Raw genomic sequence first — 19,347 nt, 5'->3', positions numbered from 1 at the left:
ACAGTCAAGCCTGTGTGTATTTAATACATATTTGGGGTTTCTTATTTTCATTAAGCGTTTTTCAGATCCATTCCTTTTTTTAGTACGCTACAAGGCTTTTGTTGCTCCTGCAGGAAATAGAAATTCTGCAGTGAGAGGAAAGTGTGAAATGGGGAGTTCACTTACACATGACTTTCCAGTTCAAGGTATCAAGTTTCAAAGGAGAGAAAAAAAGAGTGTCATGAAAAATTCCAAAAAACTCTGGGTTACCATCCACTGCATGCAGGTCACGGTGCTCCTGGAAGCAGCTGTAGTATTTATACTTCTTGCCACAGATGTCACAGGAGTATCGGAAGCTACCTGCAGAGGAAGAGATAAAAGAGGGACCAGCATTGTTTATCTGCGGCTGATACACATGCAGGCAGGCGGTGCTACCGGCTCTGAAGAGCAGTACTTTCTGGATGACTGAATTGAGAACTGCTTACAGGGTAGATATAAAAGTAAAATAATAAAACAGAACTTAAAACAGCAGATATGATTTGTTTGAACTGAACCTTGGACATTGCAGCTGCAGAGCGTACACCTAAACAACACCCGATTTAATACGTTGAAAAAAGCAGCTTCTCCACATAGTGTCTATTTCTTTTCAAACTCAGTCTGCAGAAAAGCACCACAGAAACATCGGCATTAGAACCACGGATAAATAATAAACACAGTAAGATTAAAATGCATAGGAACAGATTGGATTGTGCTGAGACAGACAGAGGGAGCTTTATGAGATCAGATAAACAAGACAAATAGGCTGATGAATCCCTCAGAGACAGCTGAGAGAAGTGGTAATAATGAATTCATTTTTTCTTAAATTATGTGTAGTAAAAAAAAAAAAACATACACAGAAAGCTAAAGAAAATGTATGCAACACTAATTAAATGTAAATGAGTTAAAAGCTGGATTTTGTATTTAAATCTCTGACAGAGTTTTATATAAAGTCAACTTTTGTATTTGTTCAGATCACACTCAACTCGTTTTTTCCCCCAACGCGTGGATATTTTCTATAAAGAGAGTGAAAGGCTGCAGATTAAATGTTCTGCTCTTGCTAATTTTGTTGCAATGGGAAGAATTGTGCAGCCAGGTGGCTTTTGACAAAAACACCACAGTGCCTCTTGGCGCAGCACAGAGAGATCCTGTCTGAAGACAATCTGTTGCAAAGATCAACTGCGTGACAAAAATCCCTCCCTGATTACCTTTATTCAGGAGGCTTATGTTTACTTTTCTGTCTATACAGTATGTCTGACATAGATTGCCCCAGCAGAAGGCCCCTCACCTTACACGCCCATGTGGCAAATGTTTTCAGATTTGGAAGCAGAGTGCCAACTTCTAAATTTCCTCCTGTCAATTTTGGCTGTTAGCTGATCAACCACATGCTAGGCTGAATTCCTGAGGTACTTAAAAAATGCATTCAAATTATTATTACTATTATTATCATTATCATTACCATTATTATTATTATCCTCATCATCATAGTCATTATTATAATTACCATTATTATTGTTTTCTTTATTTGTTTGATTGTTTAATTTCATTATTCTGAGCATTTTGGAATGATGTTTAGGGGTAAGGGAGGGGGATTGATCTGTACATATAGTATGTTCTTAAAAAATGTAAAACTGGGTAACTTGTTCCATATGACGGATGTATATAATGTTAACTCAATAAAATAAATAATAATAATAATAATAGTAATAATAGTAATAATAGTAATAATAATAATAATAATAATGTTTTTTTTTTTATAATACAAAATAAATAAAAGCACTGCTTTTGTTTTCATAATTTCTTGTACATATTTTACAGTGAGCACTTCTTTGCAAACATATTTTTCATTCTGTCAGATGTGGTGTATAACAATGCTGATGAAACAGCTTCATTCTTCCACGAGTGTTAGGGCTTGTAAAAACCAAAGGGCAAAAATTCATTAACAGTTTTTTTCACAGCAAACAGCAACAGATATTGCTAGTTTTGAGGGAGCGTGCAATTGCAAATTTCAATTCAAACTTAAAGAAATTACGCTGGACATTGCCAAAAATGCATGGCAACAAATTGGACATAAAATGTCTGCATTGGAATTGGACAGTGGCTCTGGGTACTTCCTGAAGAAATGACTAACTGGCAGAGAAATAAAGGTAAAACCTCTCATGACACATGACTGACCATTCAATTATTTAATCGAAGTGAGAGTGTGCTGTCTAGATCCCCCTCTGGGTCTGGAGTTCACCTGTGTTTCCCAGAGTTTTATTATAGTAAGTGTATTATTTGATGTCTTTGAGATTAACATGTCTATTTTCAGTTTCTTTTCGATCTAATAGCAATTTAGTGGAAATGCATTCATGTCATGACTGAAGATAGATTCCACAACTTGCTGATGGAATTGATTAATTTAGTTTTTTTATTTCTTCTTTGTTTATTTGCATGTTTTTCCCTTTTTTTTTTTTTTTTACATGTTTGAAATAAAGGCATCAAATCAAATCCAATCCAATGTCTCTACATTTTTTAAATTCATGTTATGTACAATTTGGTTAGAATTGTAATCCTGCACTGAGCTGATTCCAAATTCTGCAAAAATGTCCTCATCCTCGTCAATGATCTCAAAAGTTAAATTCTAGTTTTAAAAATGGGTTTCCTGCCAGTGTGATGTAATACCAGGGGGCACCAAATAAGGTCAACACAGCTGATTTCAAAGGAACCAGCTCCTCTACTTCACAGCAAGGAGTCTGTGTAAATTATGCTTAATTGGAAACAAGGAAATACAGCTACCAAAGTGATTATTAGGGTGCTTAACTGTAATTGCATTTAGAAACACCTCAAGGCTCCAATAGCGTACGAAACCAATAATTTCAACACCAATTCACGTGATTAAAAGTGTTTTCCACAAATGATTAGGTTCCTGGTATTTGTCAGAGTAATTAAAGCTCACATAACATCATGGCTCCAACCACAGGTGAGGACACATCCTGAGTACATTAACAACACAGTAACGGCATCCACCGCTGCTCATGTATGATCTTCTCAAGGTGGATTTGTCTTTCACTGTGAAGTTACAGTGCACTGGTTTATATAGAGCCGCACAAACACTCTAAACAGAAAGCAAGGACAGTGAAAAGACAAATCAAATCTGCAACCAGACTCAGTTCCCTTTACTTTATTGTATTTGATGGAACAACAAGACAAACAGGTCAGGATTAGACAACCTTGAATGTCCTCTTATTTGTCTGTTTGAAGACAAGTTCAAGCAAATAGTTGGAAACTTACCACTGGGTTTGAAGGAGAATTAGAAAAAGGCAGGGGAAAACAAACCCATTAGTCAGCTGAGAATCCAAACTGACATTTACATTTCATTTTCACTTGATGAGCACTAAAACTATGACATACTTCACATCAGATGCCATTACAGCTGACATTTTCCAATTTAGGATACGCAGCTCCTGCCTATTCAACCAAACTGAAAAGACACAATCCATTTCCCTTTTGGAATTCTCAATCAGCTTGACAAGTTTGTATTTTGGAGTAAACGTTCAATGACTTGTTAGTGGTGTTTTCATTTTCATTTCGCAGTTTTTAAAACAAGTCTCTCTCTCAGGTATTTAACTTTGATATTTTTAGTCTTAGCCCAGATTTCAGCGTGCTTACAGAGAGATATTCTGAGATGTTTGATAAATATTGAGCCAGGTTTCCAAGAATCCTACTGTGATGGTAACATTTGAATGAGACCGCAATGTTGACACAGCATGGAAGCGTACTGAGGGAATGGAATACAAAAAAATCACAATGTTGTCCAGAAAATACCTGTAAGTGAACGTGGCTTAACTCAATCCTCAACAGAATGTCATCAAATGGCTACCATAACGTGTTTGTAACATTTTAATAACCTGTTTTTCTACTGTTACCTCATAACTAGCATGACAAAAGATAAAGAACTTTCAAGGAGTAGTAAAATCTTAAATTATAATACATCTGTATTATTTTGGATATAATGTTTGGATTTCAGCCTCAATTTTTATCATCTCACAGGTACCTGAAACAACACAGCTCTGCCAAATCCCTTCATTTCTCAGTCCCAACGCCCACAAAGTCAAAACTACACAAAGTTTGTTCAAGCAGGGCTCCCAAAATACTCTATTCCAACTCCCTGAACTCCTCCACAACACCACAGCATGTGTTGTCTTCTGCCTTTTTCCAAAATTCCCCAATGCCCCAGCTTCTTCAACTGAGGAATCTTGTACAAATCACAGACTCTAGAAGATTCAGGGTTATTGTAGTCTTGGATTAATTTGCCTCAGTTGGTTTGGAAGTGCATGCTTACAATGATCCAGAGGAAGTAGATATGGTGACCAATCTCTAAGAAGACATCTGGTGTTCAAATGGATTAAAGTCAAGGTTACAATAACGCTGTATCTTCAATTTGCTGCCTTGAACTTCAGCTTTAATCTTTTGATCAGTGACATGCAGAACAAATCTTACTCTTTCCTTCTACGGTCATCACTCTGTCTATTCAACTTTAACAAATTTATTCTGAAACAAGTTATAATAAGCCTCAATTTGTTATATTTTTGATCACTGACACATGGTATTGGGGCTACTTGGACTTCTCATGAGCTATATTGAAAGTACACTTTTTAAATTGGCCTGCCAGTCATAATCAAGAAGGAAGTCTAAGTATGTCGCATCAACCAAAAGTGCGTTACAGCATGTTCCCTCCTCTTAAGAATTTAATCTATCAGCATTTTGCCAAGCCGTCTCTCTGGCCTACTTAGTAACACTGTCGCAGGCTTTTTGGTCAAGAAAAAAAAGTTTGCACTCCATAAAAAAAAAACAGAAAAAAATTCCTGTTGTTGAAGGAGTTGCTTTCTTTTCTTCCTGCCATGTTGATACTGCTGCTTTTAAGCGATGTGCACATTCATGTAATGATTGCTGGGTGTGAGTGTAGGACGTTTTATAAATAACTCTCAAGTACTACTCTGAGGTAGGATTATTTTTAGTCCTAATCAAACTTTCACAGTGATTTCTGGGAGTGATTTTTAAGATGTCTGATAAATACAGACCACTGAAATGTTGGAGCAACATTCCCCAATCTGCAAACAGCCACTTATTTTTATAGATTTTTTTTTACAATAGTTTAGGGTTAACCTTAGTTAAACTGGTGTTGCTGACAATGAGGGTCCAGTGTGTGACATTTTTGGGCCGTGAGGACATGGTCTAAAATTGCCTCTGCTGAGATAATTCAGTTAAAGTGTAACCAAGCCAATTTTATCAGCAAAATATCTTTTGGATAATGAGAACATTGTGTCCTCAATGGCTGTGACTGCGCCAGAAATGTTGAGGTTAAGTTGGATGTCGCCTTACAGATACTTAATAATACAGTGTTACCTATGGAAGACAAATATAATGAACAAACAAGACTGATGGGGGAGACACAGGACAGAGGGAGGAAATAATATGGCTTTAAACCTGCTGAGTCACAAAGGGTCAGATGTTGCAGAATTCAAGTAATATGACATTTTTTTTGGAATGTATATCAATTTAAACAGAAAAAATATGGAGGACAATTTTCTGCATTTTTGGGCTTCAAATGACCAAGGACAAACCATGCACTGTTCTCTCAAACTAATGTTTCAACAGTTCACTTCTGATAGACCTCTATTGATAATTCAGTTTTAAACCCTGTCAATTTTGAATGAACATAATTGTATACATGTTTTTTCAATTTTCTCTCTTAATAATTTTTTTTGGAAACATGCACTCAGCAATATGTACACTCGATCCCTTTTCCCCGACATTGTTCGGTTGTAGTATATCATATGTTGTTCGTTTTTTTCCTTTCATTTTGTTTGTGTGGGTTAGAGCTTGCCCAGTCAGTGATGTGTTGATGTATTATAATTTTGTGTAATTAATACAAATTAGAAAAGAAAAAAAAAACATTCATTATAAGAATTATAAGAATAATAAAAAACATGTGAATTATTATTATTATTATTATTATTATTATTATTATTATTATTATTATTATTATTATTTGTATTTCTATTATTGGCATTATAGTAAGAACTATAACAATAACAATAACAATAATAATAATAATAACAACAACAATAATAGTAATAAGAATAGTTATAATAGTAATAATAATAATAATAATAATAATAATAATAATAATGATTATAATCATTGATGTTTCCAATAATATTTGAACATTTTCAACCTATTCTTGTGCAGAGGCAGAGTGCTGTGAGCACTGTTAACTTCATACTATTATTATTATTATTAGTAGTAGTATTATTATTAGTATTATTATTATTATTATTATTATTATTATTATAAACACGCTGAACAACCTGCATGATGTTCAAATGACCAAAGCATTATTTTCAGAAGTTTACAGATTACTGCACTTATTTGAAAAATCATATGCTAGTACAGAAATGGTTTTTTATATGCTTTTATCAGCTGAAAATGTTGTTTGAACGCTACACTCCCTGAGCTCTAGTTTATGCGAATAGAAGTTGAGTAGATCGATAAAAAAAGCTTTGATATAAAAGACAGAAACATGATGTCTGTTCAATGAGCCATGTGTGAAATAAACAGCTTGTGTTGGCTTGATTTTAAAACTTGAGTGTGTTCACTGAACGAGCGTGCAAAACTACTCACTGTTGGGCGTCGGGGGTAGACCATCTGCAACCATGCTCTCTGATTCTGTAGGGGGAAAACAGTCAGCTTTAGAGAAATGTGCGAGTAGAAGAAGTGCATGCTCACAAATGAATATATCTAATGCAAAATCTATTCAAATGGCTACATAATTCTACTATATTCATCAGTGACAGTTCCTAGCTAGAGCAGGAAACACTGTTTATGAGCACTTGGATGGAAAGAATCATTTAGGGCCATAAGGTAAAGACAAAAAAAATTTGGATTTTCATAAAGACAGAAAGATGTGAAAAGGTCTTACCTCTGTGCGCTCTGACGTGTGTCTGAAAGCAGTTATAGTACTTGTACTTCTTCCCACATACCCCGCATACATATGAACCTGCATGAGAATTCAATGTTGACAAAAAACAAAGTTGAAGGATCATTAGTAGTGAATTTATAGCATATCTGATGGTGTGTGCTGTGAATATTTAACTCCCGATTACGTCCTAACCAAAATATTATCGAAAAACAATTCATACTTTGAAATCCAATTAAATGTCACTTTCCATACAATTCTCCATCTTATGAATCTGAGATATTTTTCTCAGCTTTTGTTGCCTAAAAGGATAGAATTACCCACAAATCGGATTATTTGATTGTAATATGAATAATGAAAGTCAGGAGCCAAGACTGGTATTAGGGCCAATCAAGGGGTTTTTAAGCGGTCAGTATGAGCGATATAATCCTGCTTCCATTTTCAAGTCTTTGTTTATTGTGCTGCAATTATGTGAGCTGTCAGAGATGCTCAAGTGTGCCAGACGAAAAGTTGTGAAACCAAGAGTGAATGTTGTAAATCACAGTCAAATACCTACAGGTGAGATATAGCTAGCTAAAAACAATAAAAGCTAAGCTATAGAGTTAGCTTTAAGTTAAGAGGGGTTAGTAAGACTGCATTTTTTGGTGGTGGTGTTGAATAACATTTTGTCCAATTTAGGGGCCTATCTAATCCTTTCTCCTCCTAATTCACATGAATGAGTTTCAAATATTAAAAAAGACAATGCAAACTTCGGATTACTGCTGAGCTGGTGTATTAACTGCATTAGATTGGAGAATGAATGTACAAATAGTACAGCTGTGTATTTATGCAAATCATTTTACAGAGAAAATGTCAACTGCAGAGAAAATATCTTTAAAATAACCATCATCATCACCACCACCCAGGTTTTGTCTGTCTTTGTAATTTCAGCTGCAACCCTGAAACAAAACACTACACAAAAAAGAGGTGAACAGAATTTCAATTGTGCCTAAGGGGTTGGAAAATGACATTTGAAAAATTCAACAGCAACAAAATGCTGTAAATACATTTCAGGAAAGCCATTTTGTCTGTAGAAAGTAGTTCCAATTAAAACGGCTTACAGCAGGGTGTGTGGATTATCTCAGTAACAAGGACATTGTTTCAGAAAAAAGACGCTGCTGCTGAATGTTTAAAATGTCATTTTTTTTTTCAAATGCTGTGCAGTTTGTTTGTCTTGTTTTGTAGCCGCTCTGAAAAAGTCAGGGTCAAAGTGACAACCTTTGTGTTATGAAGAAAACCCACACGTCTTTAAATGTATAATATGTGTGTGTACATACCTATGCATGAGTCTGTGCTCTTTGTCGGAGGAGGAGTACCGAGAGCAAAGATACCCTCTGGTTGAGGTCTACGGATTGCAGCTCCACTCACTCCTCCATCACCTCCACCCAAGACAACACAGATCTCAGCAGGGTTGGTGTCAGGCACTGTCCCGTTACTTAACTCTGAGGTCTCAGGCTCTTTCTTTACTGTGACTGTGACTGTGACAGGTGGTGGACTGGGACTCCTAGGCTTTGGGGCTACAGGTGGTGGTGGTGGTGGTGGTGGTGGAGGTGGCGGTGGGGGGGTAGCTTCTGGAGCAGCACTGCTAGCATCCGGGGGAGCACTACTAGCATCCTCCTGCTCCTTTACAGGATTGGGTGCCTCTTGTACACTCATGACTCCACCTCCTCTGCACCCGTGCTTCTGTTGGAGGATAAACAAAACAGAGAGAGACAAAGGCTTTACTATACAGTTCTGTCATGATGTACAGTCTGGACTTGATCAGAGGCCTCCTTCAACATTTACCATTAATGCATTTTATAAGTGCCCCATGTTTGTCAGGGTCTGATGTGTTTGTTTTCAAATTGCCATGGAAACACCATCCATATCAGAGCAAAAAAAACATTTTGCTCATTTAAGCTTTGATCTCAAATTATCTTATAACTTGAGAACCTAAGAGCAGTCTGAAAAACTGACAATATCTGCCCGGCAGCCATTTTCTTCCGACATCACACTCATGGAGGAAAGCTCAAATGCTGCCCAGATGTCGTGCACTTTTGTTCCTGGTTAAAGGTTGTGTAAATATCGGGCTCTCCATTTTCTTTCAGTCGCTTATCATCCAAAGATTGCTGTACAATACAGTCGTAATTTTAGATTCCTTTAATCCACATGAATACAACCTGAGACGCCTTACACAGCTCTTGAGCTTCACACTCTGACCTTGATTTTAGAGACAAATGGCAGCCATGTAAATATGGTAATTAGCCAGCATCTGATAACTACTCAGAGTCAAAAAAAATGAAATCCAAATTGTGTAACAGTCATCCTTTGTTTTCCTTTTTGTGAAAACAGAGATGTGTGAGCTAAAAGTGCACAGGAGTCACCACCGGCCATTTATCTGAGTAAGTGTCATTTTGAGGACAGAAATAGCAGACAAATTTTTCCAGTTATCCATGAAGACGAGCAGAGTGGTTCTACTGCTCATGACTGACCTTTGACGGCATGAATTCCACGGCTTTGTCACATCCAAATGCTCTAATTTCAGAAACATCCAAATTACACAACTTGCCACTTCAGCACAAGGCTATAAAAGGCCCTGTCAAGAGAATGTGCTCAAAATGCAACCAAGCAAAACAGAGTTATGCCAGGATGACTGATATTATGGAAAGAGGGAAAATTGGTCTTCTAATAATAGCGCACCAATACAGCAACAACAAGCCTTTTCATAGCCCAAACACACCTTTCTTTGGAAGTGATACATGGCCAGAAAGCCTGAGCAAACAGGTTTGCAAAAAAAGAATAATGTTGGAATCAAAATGCTCAAGATTTTCCATTTAAATTGGTGGCCTTTGAGTGCAGAAATATAGAAAGAACTGTCAGCTCCATGACATTGCACAACTGAAGGTTGTTAGTTGGAACGAGTATGAACATGGCTTCACAAATTTGAAGTTAGGTTTAAATTAAAATTGTGAACTGTGTGTAATAAGTACATTCACAGCATATTTCATGAGAATTTCATTCAGTCTATTTCTTTATCTTGAAATGAATAACATAACTAGAAAAAGGGAATTTGACCTTCTTGTGGAAAAAACAGACCTTTTCAGTTTTCTTTTAAGGGGCGTTCTTTTCAGTTTCAGTTCAATCAAAAACAAGCTTTTCTTTTTATTACCCTAAACTATTTATTTTCTAAATGTTCCTTGGGTTTATATTTTTATATATTTATCTTATCAAGTATTTCTAAATAGGGTTTTTACGATTTCTCCTCTCCTCCTTGTTGTAGTAGTCTGTTTTCCTCATTTTAAAAAGGAAAATGCAGCTGTTTTACCAATTACATTATATCCACTGTCCATTGGGTGAAAATGTGAAACGAATAAGCCAATAATCTTTGTTTTGTTCACAGGTTATCCACAGGGCTTTTATTTGGTACAACCTAAAATCCCAAAAGGTTAGCATGCAGTGGTACATCTAATAAAAACAGAATTGGATGGTTTGCTAATCATTTCAACACTATATTCAATAGAAAATAATACAAATAAAAATGCAAAGACTTCATGTTAAATGTTGTGTGTAAATTGTTTTGTTTAATAAAAAATATATGCTCATTTCAAATGTGATGCTAGTAGTATGTTTTAAAATAAGTTAGGACAGGAGTAAGTCAACCATTGTGTTTCATCACCTCTTCTTTTAACAACACTGTAAATATGTGGGAACCAAAGACACCCATTTCTGGAGTTTTGGAAGTGAAATGTTGTTATATTCTTGCCTGACATATGGATATATGATTTTGCCGCTCAACCATTCAGAATCCTGTATATATTGTTCAGCATGAATTGTGCCTTACCAGATGTGTAAGCTACCTATGCCATTGGCATTTATGCATCCCCATACCATCATACATACTGGCTTTTGGCTGCTGATAACAAGGTGATTGGTCCCTCTCCTATTAGGAGTGGAGGATGTGGTGTGTCCATGATTTCCAAAAGGAATGTTAAATTTTATTTATTCAGACCAAAGGACAGTTTTGCACTCTGCCAAAGAAGTCACTGGCGTTTCTGGATTTGCATAATGCAGTTTTAACTTGCCTTTCTGGGTGCAGTGACTGTGTTTTTGAGCAGTGACTTCCACTAAAGAGTCCTGTGTTTTTCTTAATGCAATGCCTCCAAAGGGCCCTAAGATCACAGCCATCCAGTAATGGTTTTCTGTCTTGTCCCTTATGATGGAGACTTCTCCAGATTGTCTGAATCTTTTAATATTATGTACTGTAGATAATGAAATACCAACATTTCACATTATTCTGTTACCATGTTTACGTGGGAGAAACTCTGTCTCTTTGGAATGCCTTTTTATAATCAGTCATGTTACTAACCTAATGCAAATGAACCTTATTAGTTAGAAAATGTTCATCCAGATATTTTTTTAGCATTACACAACTGTTTCAATGTTATGTTGTCCCTTACACAACTTTTTTTTTATTATTACTGTAGACATGAGCCAGACAGCTTACCCAGGTTCCTACAGCTTTCACCTGGAGCTAATAACTATCATTTAGGATCAACTTTCAGTCGTACTTGTGATTCTATTAAATAAAAAAAACAAGCCTTTCTATGTTGAAGGCTTTGCTTTGTAATGTTTTTTTTGGAGGGGTACATCAAAAGCAACACATTTTCTTTGTTAGCAGATTATGTTACATAACGGAACTGGTTTGGTGAAGATTGCCAATTCTTATAAAACTTAGTCAAGTTAAACTATTTCCTCCCCTGAGTCACCACTGGTATGATTTTAAGAGGATTGGATGTGGAAGAAGGAAACATTACAAAAAAAAAGTGGCAAAAGAGATATTAGGTTACACATACACTCAGACACTGATTTAACAGAAACACCTGTACCAACTGAAAAAAGTTGAGGGGAATATTATTATGATTAGTAAAAAAAAACTTTCAACCATCTTTTACTTCAAGTCATTTATTTATGAGAAAAACAAAGCAAATTTGGACTACTGGCTTAATTGTTAGGTATTAAAAGTGATAATTATAATTTTGTTGCAAAACTTGAAGATGAATGTAGAGATAAATCAATGGATCCCTGTCAACTGACAAAAACAATAATCTATTTTGATCACTGATTAATACTGAAGCATATTGTGTTCACAGGAGAACAAAAATTCTGCTCTGTTTTTCTGAATTAACGAGTTAATTATCTCAGAATTATGAGAAAAGTGCTCAGTTTTTCTCAGAACGGGCCTTACGTTTAAACAGCTGCAGGGTCCTCAGGTGCAAAAGTTTACAAGCTAATCACAATTAGGGATGCACCGATCCGATCCTGGTATCGGATATCGCCCAGATCGGACTCAAAAAGCTAGATCGGATATAGGCGACAAGGAGCCGATATATAGTGCTGATTTTAATATCCCTCCTCCCTGCTACAGGTACAACAGGTCATTCTGTGGGAAACACTATGTAAACACTACATTGACCTATTTTTTATTTTCTCATTTGAAGCAGTTTTTCTATACAGAATATTTAATTCCTGTTATCCACGGCTGAGGTTTACAGCTGAACTGTAATATCTGTTGGTTATGAAGATTTACCCACCAAACTGCTGGTACACATTTATAAACTCTTGAATAATGATACTGTCAGTTTAAAAATGTTCATTTCATTGTGGTTTTCAAAGTCAGAAAAGCCTGAAGTTGCCAAAACATGATTCTATCCTCACATTAAGGAATAGCGGTTGCTAAATCAATACAGGGATCGGATCGGTTCAGTATCGGTATCGGCAGATACCAAAGCCCAGGTATTGGTATCGGCATTGGGACCTAAAAAGTAGGATCGTGCATCCCTAATCACAATACCATCTATGTTACTTAGAGTCACTAGTATCTCCCAATGTCTTAAACCCAGAGACAAATAAAACTGGATTAAACTGAACAACCAGGGCATGTTTACTTCCATGACATGCTATTGGGATTTTCCTATAGAGGTATGCCGTTAATTCAGAAAAACAGAGAAGACTTTTTTTTATTTACAAGAACTTTTCTCATAATTCTGAGACAATTAATTTGTTAATTAAGAAATTCCTAGATAATTAACTCGTTAATTCAGAAAAACAGAGCAGAATTTTTTTTCTAATTTGAACTCAATACGTTTCAGCAGATTAATGATGTAGCCTTTGTTTATATCAAATTGTCAAGAATTTGGTAGATCCACGTTATATGTGGTAAGAATTTTCTACTCTACCTTTTATAATAATTTGGGTCACCATTTAAAATCATTAGGGAACATACAACCAGTTTAAAGTTTCCTGTTTCACTCCTGTTCTTGTTCTTAAAGATTTTGGGCAAAATCTATGGATGAATCATTCTTTTCATCTACAGTGAGAAACCAGAGAAAACCTTGAAGTTGTCGCGCTTGTGTTGTCACAAATGCAGTTGTCAAATGAAACTACAAAGTAAAGTTCAGAGATGCTGTACAAAGAGATTTTTTAAACTAAATTTAAACCTCAGTTTAAGGCAAGGACTGAAATGGCCTTACAGCTGCATTTGTGCAGAAATATTTTGGGTCAGCAAAGTTAGTGGCCCATTTGCTGTATACGCAGCAGTGCCAGATTTGAAATCCCAGTGACATCATAAACTAAATGGTCAGCTCTCCATTTTCTAGCTGAACTCTCTTGCCTAGAAGTGAATTTTTGTAATGGTTGGCATTCTTTTTTTTTTAAGTGCATTGCTGTTAAGAAAGCAGCTTTCATGATCATCTGTTAAAGCAAGAAAAATGCTCATAAATGTTTCATGCTGGAATATGCAGCGGTCAATAGTATGCTGTTTTCTTTCTTTTAATACAATTCCTTATGGCTGATACAACAACACACACGAATAAGCTCTCCTGGTCTTTGCCTGCCTATAATGACAGCCTTTAAAGTCCACAAAACGTAATCAATACATCCACACATTCACAATATCATTTATTTGTGAAACTGCACATAATTTGATGAGCTCCTTGACAGACATGCAGCAGCACCATGTAGGATTAAAACCACAGTGAAAATAAAAATGGTAAACACAAAATACAGAGCACCTGCATGAGGCAGAGAGTGGATTTTAACTTGTTTTTTCTAATGGCATGATGTTTGTGAATAGATTCTGGCCGGTTTTTTTTTTTACAGCAAGGTTAACATTTGTTAAGTTTACCTTCCAGGCTAGTTTGCTAAAAAAAAACAGGGAAATCTTAGATTTTGGCACTCAGAATATTTCACTTTTTTATGATCTTCAGGGGCTAAATTGAAGCACTTATTCACTGCATATGGACTGTCTTTCTTTTGAATACCAATTTAACAACTTAGCATTGTCAGCAAGATTAATATTATAAAAACACTGCGTAAAAATGTTAGATCAACTAAAGAAAAGCACAATACAGCCAGGCTCCTGTGCCTCAGTATTCTCCAAAATGTAGCCCTATGTCTCAGTACTTTCCAAAAGGAAGGGATTTCAAAGCTGACAACAGCAGAATTTGGTGCTTTTCTGGCAGAACTTAGACTAGCAACTAAAAAAAAACCTCAAAGTTTGACAAGTCTAATCCACCATGCACACCAAAAGCAATGTGTCATCATTGTTTTCTCTTGAATGATAGGGTAGAGGCCTTCTGTCAGCTCAAATGGCAGGCTAAACAAATGAAGACGGCGTGATAGTGACTCTTTGCTTGGATGCATTTATCATTAGTTTGTAAATTATTAACACAAAAGGGTATGCAAAGAGCCTGTCATTCACTTGATTCAAAATTAAACCATTGAAAAAGAAAGAATGAAGGCACTACTCAAGTGTTTTGGGGGGCTGGTAGTATTTAAAAGCTAACAAAGCAGCATATGGATCCTCTTCTTTAACATTTTTATCACAAATGTTGAAAATAAGAATAATGTTAAACACAGCAACTAAGCCTCACAATCCCCTCTGTTTAAGCATATAGTTACGTTATGGCTTAAATGTAAAATAAGGAATGAGAAGATGTGCCTCTAACGTTAAAGATGAAACCAGTGATACCCAAATATGTTCCCCCTTCAGAAAACTTTGTGTGGTTGGAAGAGCCTGGGCCCTGTTAAGGGACGCTTCCCCTCTGAACCTCCCACATGGTTTCATTTTAATAACTGTTTGAAGCAAAAAGAGGTAAAATTATACATTATTCTACCCCAAAGCAAAGATCAGACAAAAGTTGAAAAAAATAATAATCAGAAACAGATTTTGTTTAGCATGCTCTTTTTTCTTTTCTTTTTTCCTCTTCAATTTTTTATCTCAAAATATTCAGATTGAACTGGAGACCTTTAGGGAGTGGCTTAACTCCTACAGACTGTTAATAAAGTAGATACAACTAACTTCATTGACTACACCCACAACATGCTGCCTAAATATTGTTGATTAGAATTTACATTACTATAATATAGGCTTGTATGGTAATAGGGTAATAAGATATCCCATGGTATAGAAAAGTAGCATAGATGCTGCATAATATATGTAATAAATGCCATAAAAATGTAGTTTATCCAGCTCCTTTGTCTATGTGGTTGTGTTTTCAGCTATTCTCTCCAACGGTAAACTGTTTCACTTAACTGTTGATTTAAGAGATGGCATTGACTACTTTTATGGACGTGTAGTAGTCACATTACAGCTGCCGTCAGAAGGGAGATAAGAAGAGAAAAAAATGGAGCGCTGCGCACCAAACGAAAAAAACATCTCTGCATTTGGCAGCATTTCAGATTCCCACTAAATGACGGGACAGAGCTAACAGATCTTGACGAGGCTGTGTGCAAGATTTTCAAGTGCCATTGTTCATTGTTCACACACTTGCCTGGTAAACCATACATATATAGATGTCCATATGAAGTTTTGTTCTTCATCCTCCACTTCTGTGCATAGTGGTACTCACCCTCTCACTTGCTCTCTTTTTCAGAAGTTATTTCAAAGTTATTAAAAGAATAATCAGAACCTAGATATGGACAGGACTGTATGTGAAGTAACTCAGTGTGCCTAAAATTCGTGGACGTTTTTTTGTTGTTTTTGTTTCAATGTTATTTTGACAGTAGCGTATACCCTGGGCAAAAGTGGGAGAGTTCTAACTACCAAAATGTGATTACCGCCCAACTCTACAGTAATGTGTATAAATGTGATACAAGTCGCAGGAGATATTTTACATTAAAGCTAATTCTTTCTCATTATATCTGTATTTGTTAATACATATCCATATATATATAATATCCCTATACATTCTCATTATTAAAACTTGTGTTTCTAGAAATGAAAACTTTATTTATACTAGTCAAAATGTAGTTCAAGGGGCGCTGGTGGCCTAGCGGTCTAAGTGCCCCACATACAGAGGCTACAGTCCTCGTCGCAGGGGTCGCCGGTTCGATGCCCGGTCGGTCGACCATTTCCTGCATGTCTTCCCCCGTTCTCTGCTCCCCACATTTCCTGTCTCTCTTCAGCTATCGTATCAAATAAAGGCAAAAAGGCCAAAAATATAACTTAAAAAAAAAAAAAATGTAGTTCAAGATATCTTTGAATATTTAAAAAGCAGAAATGACATTAAAACATTTAATAGTTGGACTGGATAAACATTAAGAGGTACAGGTGGGAATCACAGGGTAACTCACGATAGGATATGATACAACACCAGAAACAATGCCAACAATAACAATACTATCATGTTACAGTATTTTTTATGATAATTTGTCATTTTAATATCTGATTAACTGAACAATATTACGTACCCATTAAAGGTAAAAATGATCCGCCATATTGCTTTATGTTCTCAATTTAAATCTTCATATATGGCGCCACTTATATCACAAGTCAGGACAACGATGCATTGACGCATCAACATTTTGCCCCACTGCTGGTATGAAAGGTATTGATTATTAATTTTTAAAAAGGTCCATTTTAGACATCAATAAGGACGTTTGTCATTTCAGATATCTACTATCAATCCATCTGTATTGTAGTACAGAACAAATCAAAGCATGTCTTCATATCTCAAGACTCATTCAAAAAAAAGCAGGTGTAGACCAAACTCAGTCATATTCAAATATTTAAACCAGTTGTTACTGGTTATTATCTTAATTTTCAACACCCATGAGGAAAAACCACCCCGGATATCCATTATGTCATTTTGAGTAGTACTGTTAGAGTAGTAGAGAGAACATTTTGGATATGTTAAAAAGAAAGTTCACCAGAAATGATACAATTGTGGACCTCTATATAAGTATTGTGGATATCTGTTAATGTAATTCTTCTTATTCAGGATGTACTTTCACTTGGCAAGCTGTTCTAAGCATTTTAGATATCTGCATTGACATTCTTCTGAGGTCAAATGACATCACTTTTGCCATTCATGTGTTTTGGGCTTTCAATTCCAGATAAGATTCTTTCTACCCAGAATGAACATTTTTGATAACTACAGTAGTGTAACTCAATTTCGGGTATCCATAAGCCAATTGTTAATAGTTAGAATTTTATATAATGCATTTTAGTATGCATAATGAGAAATAATTCCAGATACCAACAATACATTTTGAGTGGTTAAAAGTGGTCATATTGATCTACATTTGGAATTATGACAAGTAAATGCAACTTTACAAATCTGCAATTAGTTATGACTAAGAACAGTTCAACTGCAAATACCCAAGTATATATTGTGGATATACGCTGATGGGTGAATGAGGTGCTACTTTGTCATAAAAAGGGTTCAATTATATGTTAAATATCAAACTGAAGTCTCACAGAGCTGTACTTAAGGACATAATTAGAGCTACTCCCCAACATTGTTTTATTACGAGGCAACTTTGACCTGCTTATCCTTGAAAACTCTCATTTCAAAAGAGTACAGGAAACTTTTTAAAAGCACCAACTGCTGCTAACATACTATCAAAGTTTGTTATTCTATATGTGTGATGTGAGTCAGTTCTTGAACTGGATTCACACATGAACACACTCAACTTTGTGTGATGTTGGAGAAGATCATAAGCGGCTTTTTGCAGCTGTAAGAGGATTGATTGGCCGAGATGAAACAGGCTGATATGTCACTTATTTTTATGCCTGCTTTTTTTCATATCAAATTATCGGACTAAAATAATGCCAACATTAAGTGACTTTTATCATCTCTAATCAAATAAAATAATGGCAGGGAAAGATTAAAATTAGATCAATCTCTTATTCGCTGTGTAATATTTCCTGTGCAACATTTTGAATGCATGCCCTGAATATATGAAATGCCTGTTGTGGCCTGTTTTCCTCTAATTAAAGTCAAAATGCAAAATTAGCCATCTGGCCTTCCGTTCTTTTAAAGTCTGAGCCGTCTGATATAATGTAACCTACAGACCCCGTGCAGGAAGAAAATCTTAAACAGATGTACATTTGCTTGATGTTCATTACAAATAAAAGCACAAGCTAAAATAAACAAAAAAGGGAGATAAACATACAACAGGAGCAGGAAATTAAGTTAAAGCAAACCCATTTCCACATTAAAGATGTAGCACTAACAAGAAGTAAGGTTCTTTAAGTGGCCCTGTGGTTTGTGTCAATTTGCTAAACTAGCTTTCTCTTTATGATTTAGCCCTGCTGTGTTTTAAAATGTCAATGCATGCATATTAACGACAATGTATTAAATCCCTGCACTACATTTATAAGGAGTTACAGAATAAGGAGGTTAGGCGTACATGGAAAACATCTCCAGGACGTACCTCTGCTCACAATTCAGCACTTAGTCGAGGTACTTAAAATAATTGGCCTATATTTGGGCAGTACTGTATCTGCCTCTGCAATAATGAAGTAAATCAATCACTGTGCTTGGTTAAAGCAAAAAACATATTTTCTTTTCTTCTAAGTTAGAGAGATTTTGTGACTTTGAATTGTACCTTGCATTGCCAAAAGTCACTGTGCTCTGCATGCCAAGTAGGCTGGAATAGAGATTCCAAATATAAAATACAAATTTGTTTAAGGCTCATGGAAATGTTTCCACTCTGGAGGGATTAAAAATAGGAATGAGCTAAAATGGGGGGTGGAGGGGGTCACTTCAATCACTGCTTTCACTGCATGTTTGTATAACTCCGAGCAGAGTCAGTGACTGAGAGCAGGGGTCCTGTAAAACCTGTTTCACACTAAATGCTTTGCTTTCCCTGTTTCTTTAATCAAATGCACATTTTCTCGTCCTCTGTAATAAATGTCTTCCAAGATGGTGTACGACCAATGATTTCAAAAAGCAATAATGCAGAGAAATGGATAAATCCCCCCCCCCCTCCCTTCACCCCACCTCACACACACACGCCCGGGATGCTCTGGAAAAAGAAACTGTGTCGTCTAGTAAAATTCCATCAGC

The 19,347-nt window shown here is 35.9% G+C and overlaps 1 protein-coding gene across 5 annotated transcripts in view; it reads right to left on the bottom strand.

Moving 5' to 3' along the window:
• The window catches only part of znf618 (zinc finger protein 618), a 39,875-nt gene that overhangs the window by 17,425 nt on the left and 3,103 nt on the right, over positions 1-19,347 (bottom strand). For 3 of the 5 annotated variants that reach the window (XM_034709164.1, XM_034709166.1, XM_034709167.1), the window contains exons 2-5: positions 8,293-8,698; positions 6,980-7,057; positions 6,682-6,726; positions 250-339 (exon numbers count right to left, since the gene is read on the bottom strand). In XM_034709164.1, coding sequence (XP_034565055.1) covers positions 250-339; positions 6,682-6,726; positions 6,980-7,057; positions 8,293-8,671 — 592 coding nt within the window. In that variant the 5' untranslated portion in view covers positions 8,672-8,698. Of the gene's footprint in view, positions 1-249; positions 340-6,681; positions 6,727-6,979; positions 7,058-8,292; positions 8,699-8,800; positions 8,820-19,347 lie in introns of those variants that run through there. The other 2 variants (XM_034709163.1, XM_034709165.1) reach the window with 1 other exon arrangement.

The sequence above is a fragment of the Notolabrus celidotus genome, chromosome 19 (genome assembly GCF_009762535.1).
Source record: "Notolabrus celidotus isolate fNotCel1 chromosome 19, fNotCel1.pri, whole genome shotgun sequence".
Classification (NCBI taxonomy): Eukaryota; Metazoa; Chordata; class Actinopteri; order Labriformes; family Labridae; genus Notolabrus; species Notolabrus celidotus.
The sequence above is the reverse complement of the archived record's forward strand: the minus strand, read 5'-3'. Positions and strand labels throughout refer to the sequence as shown.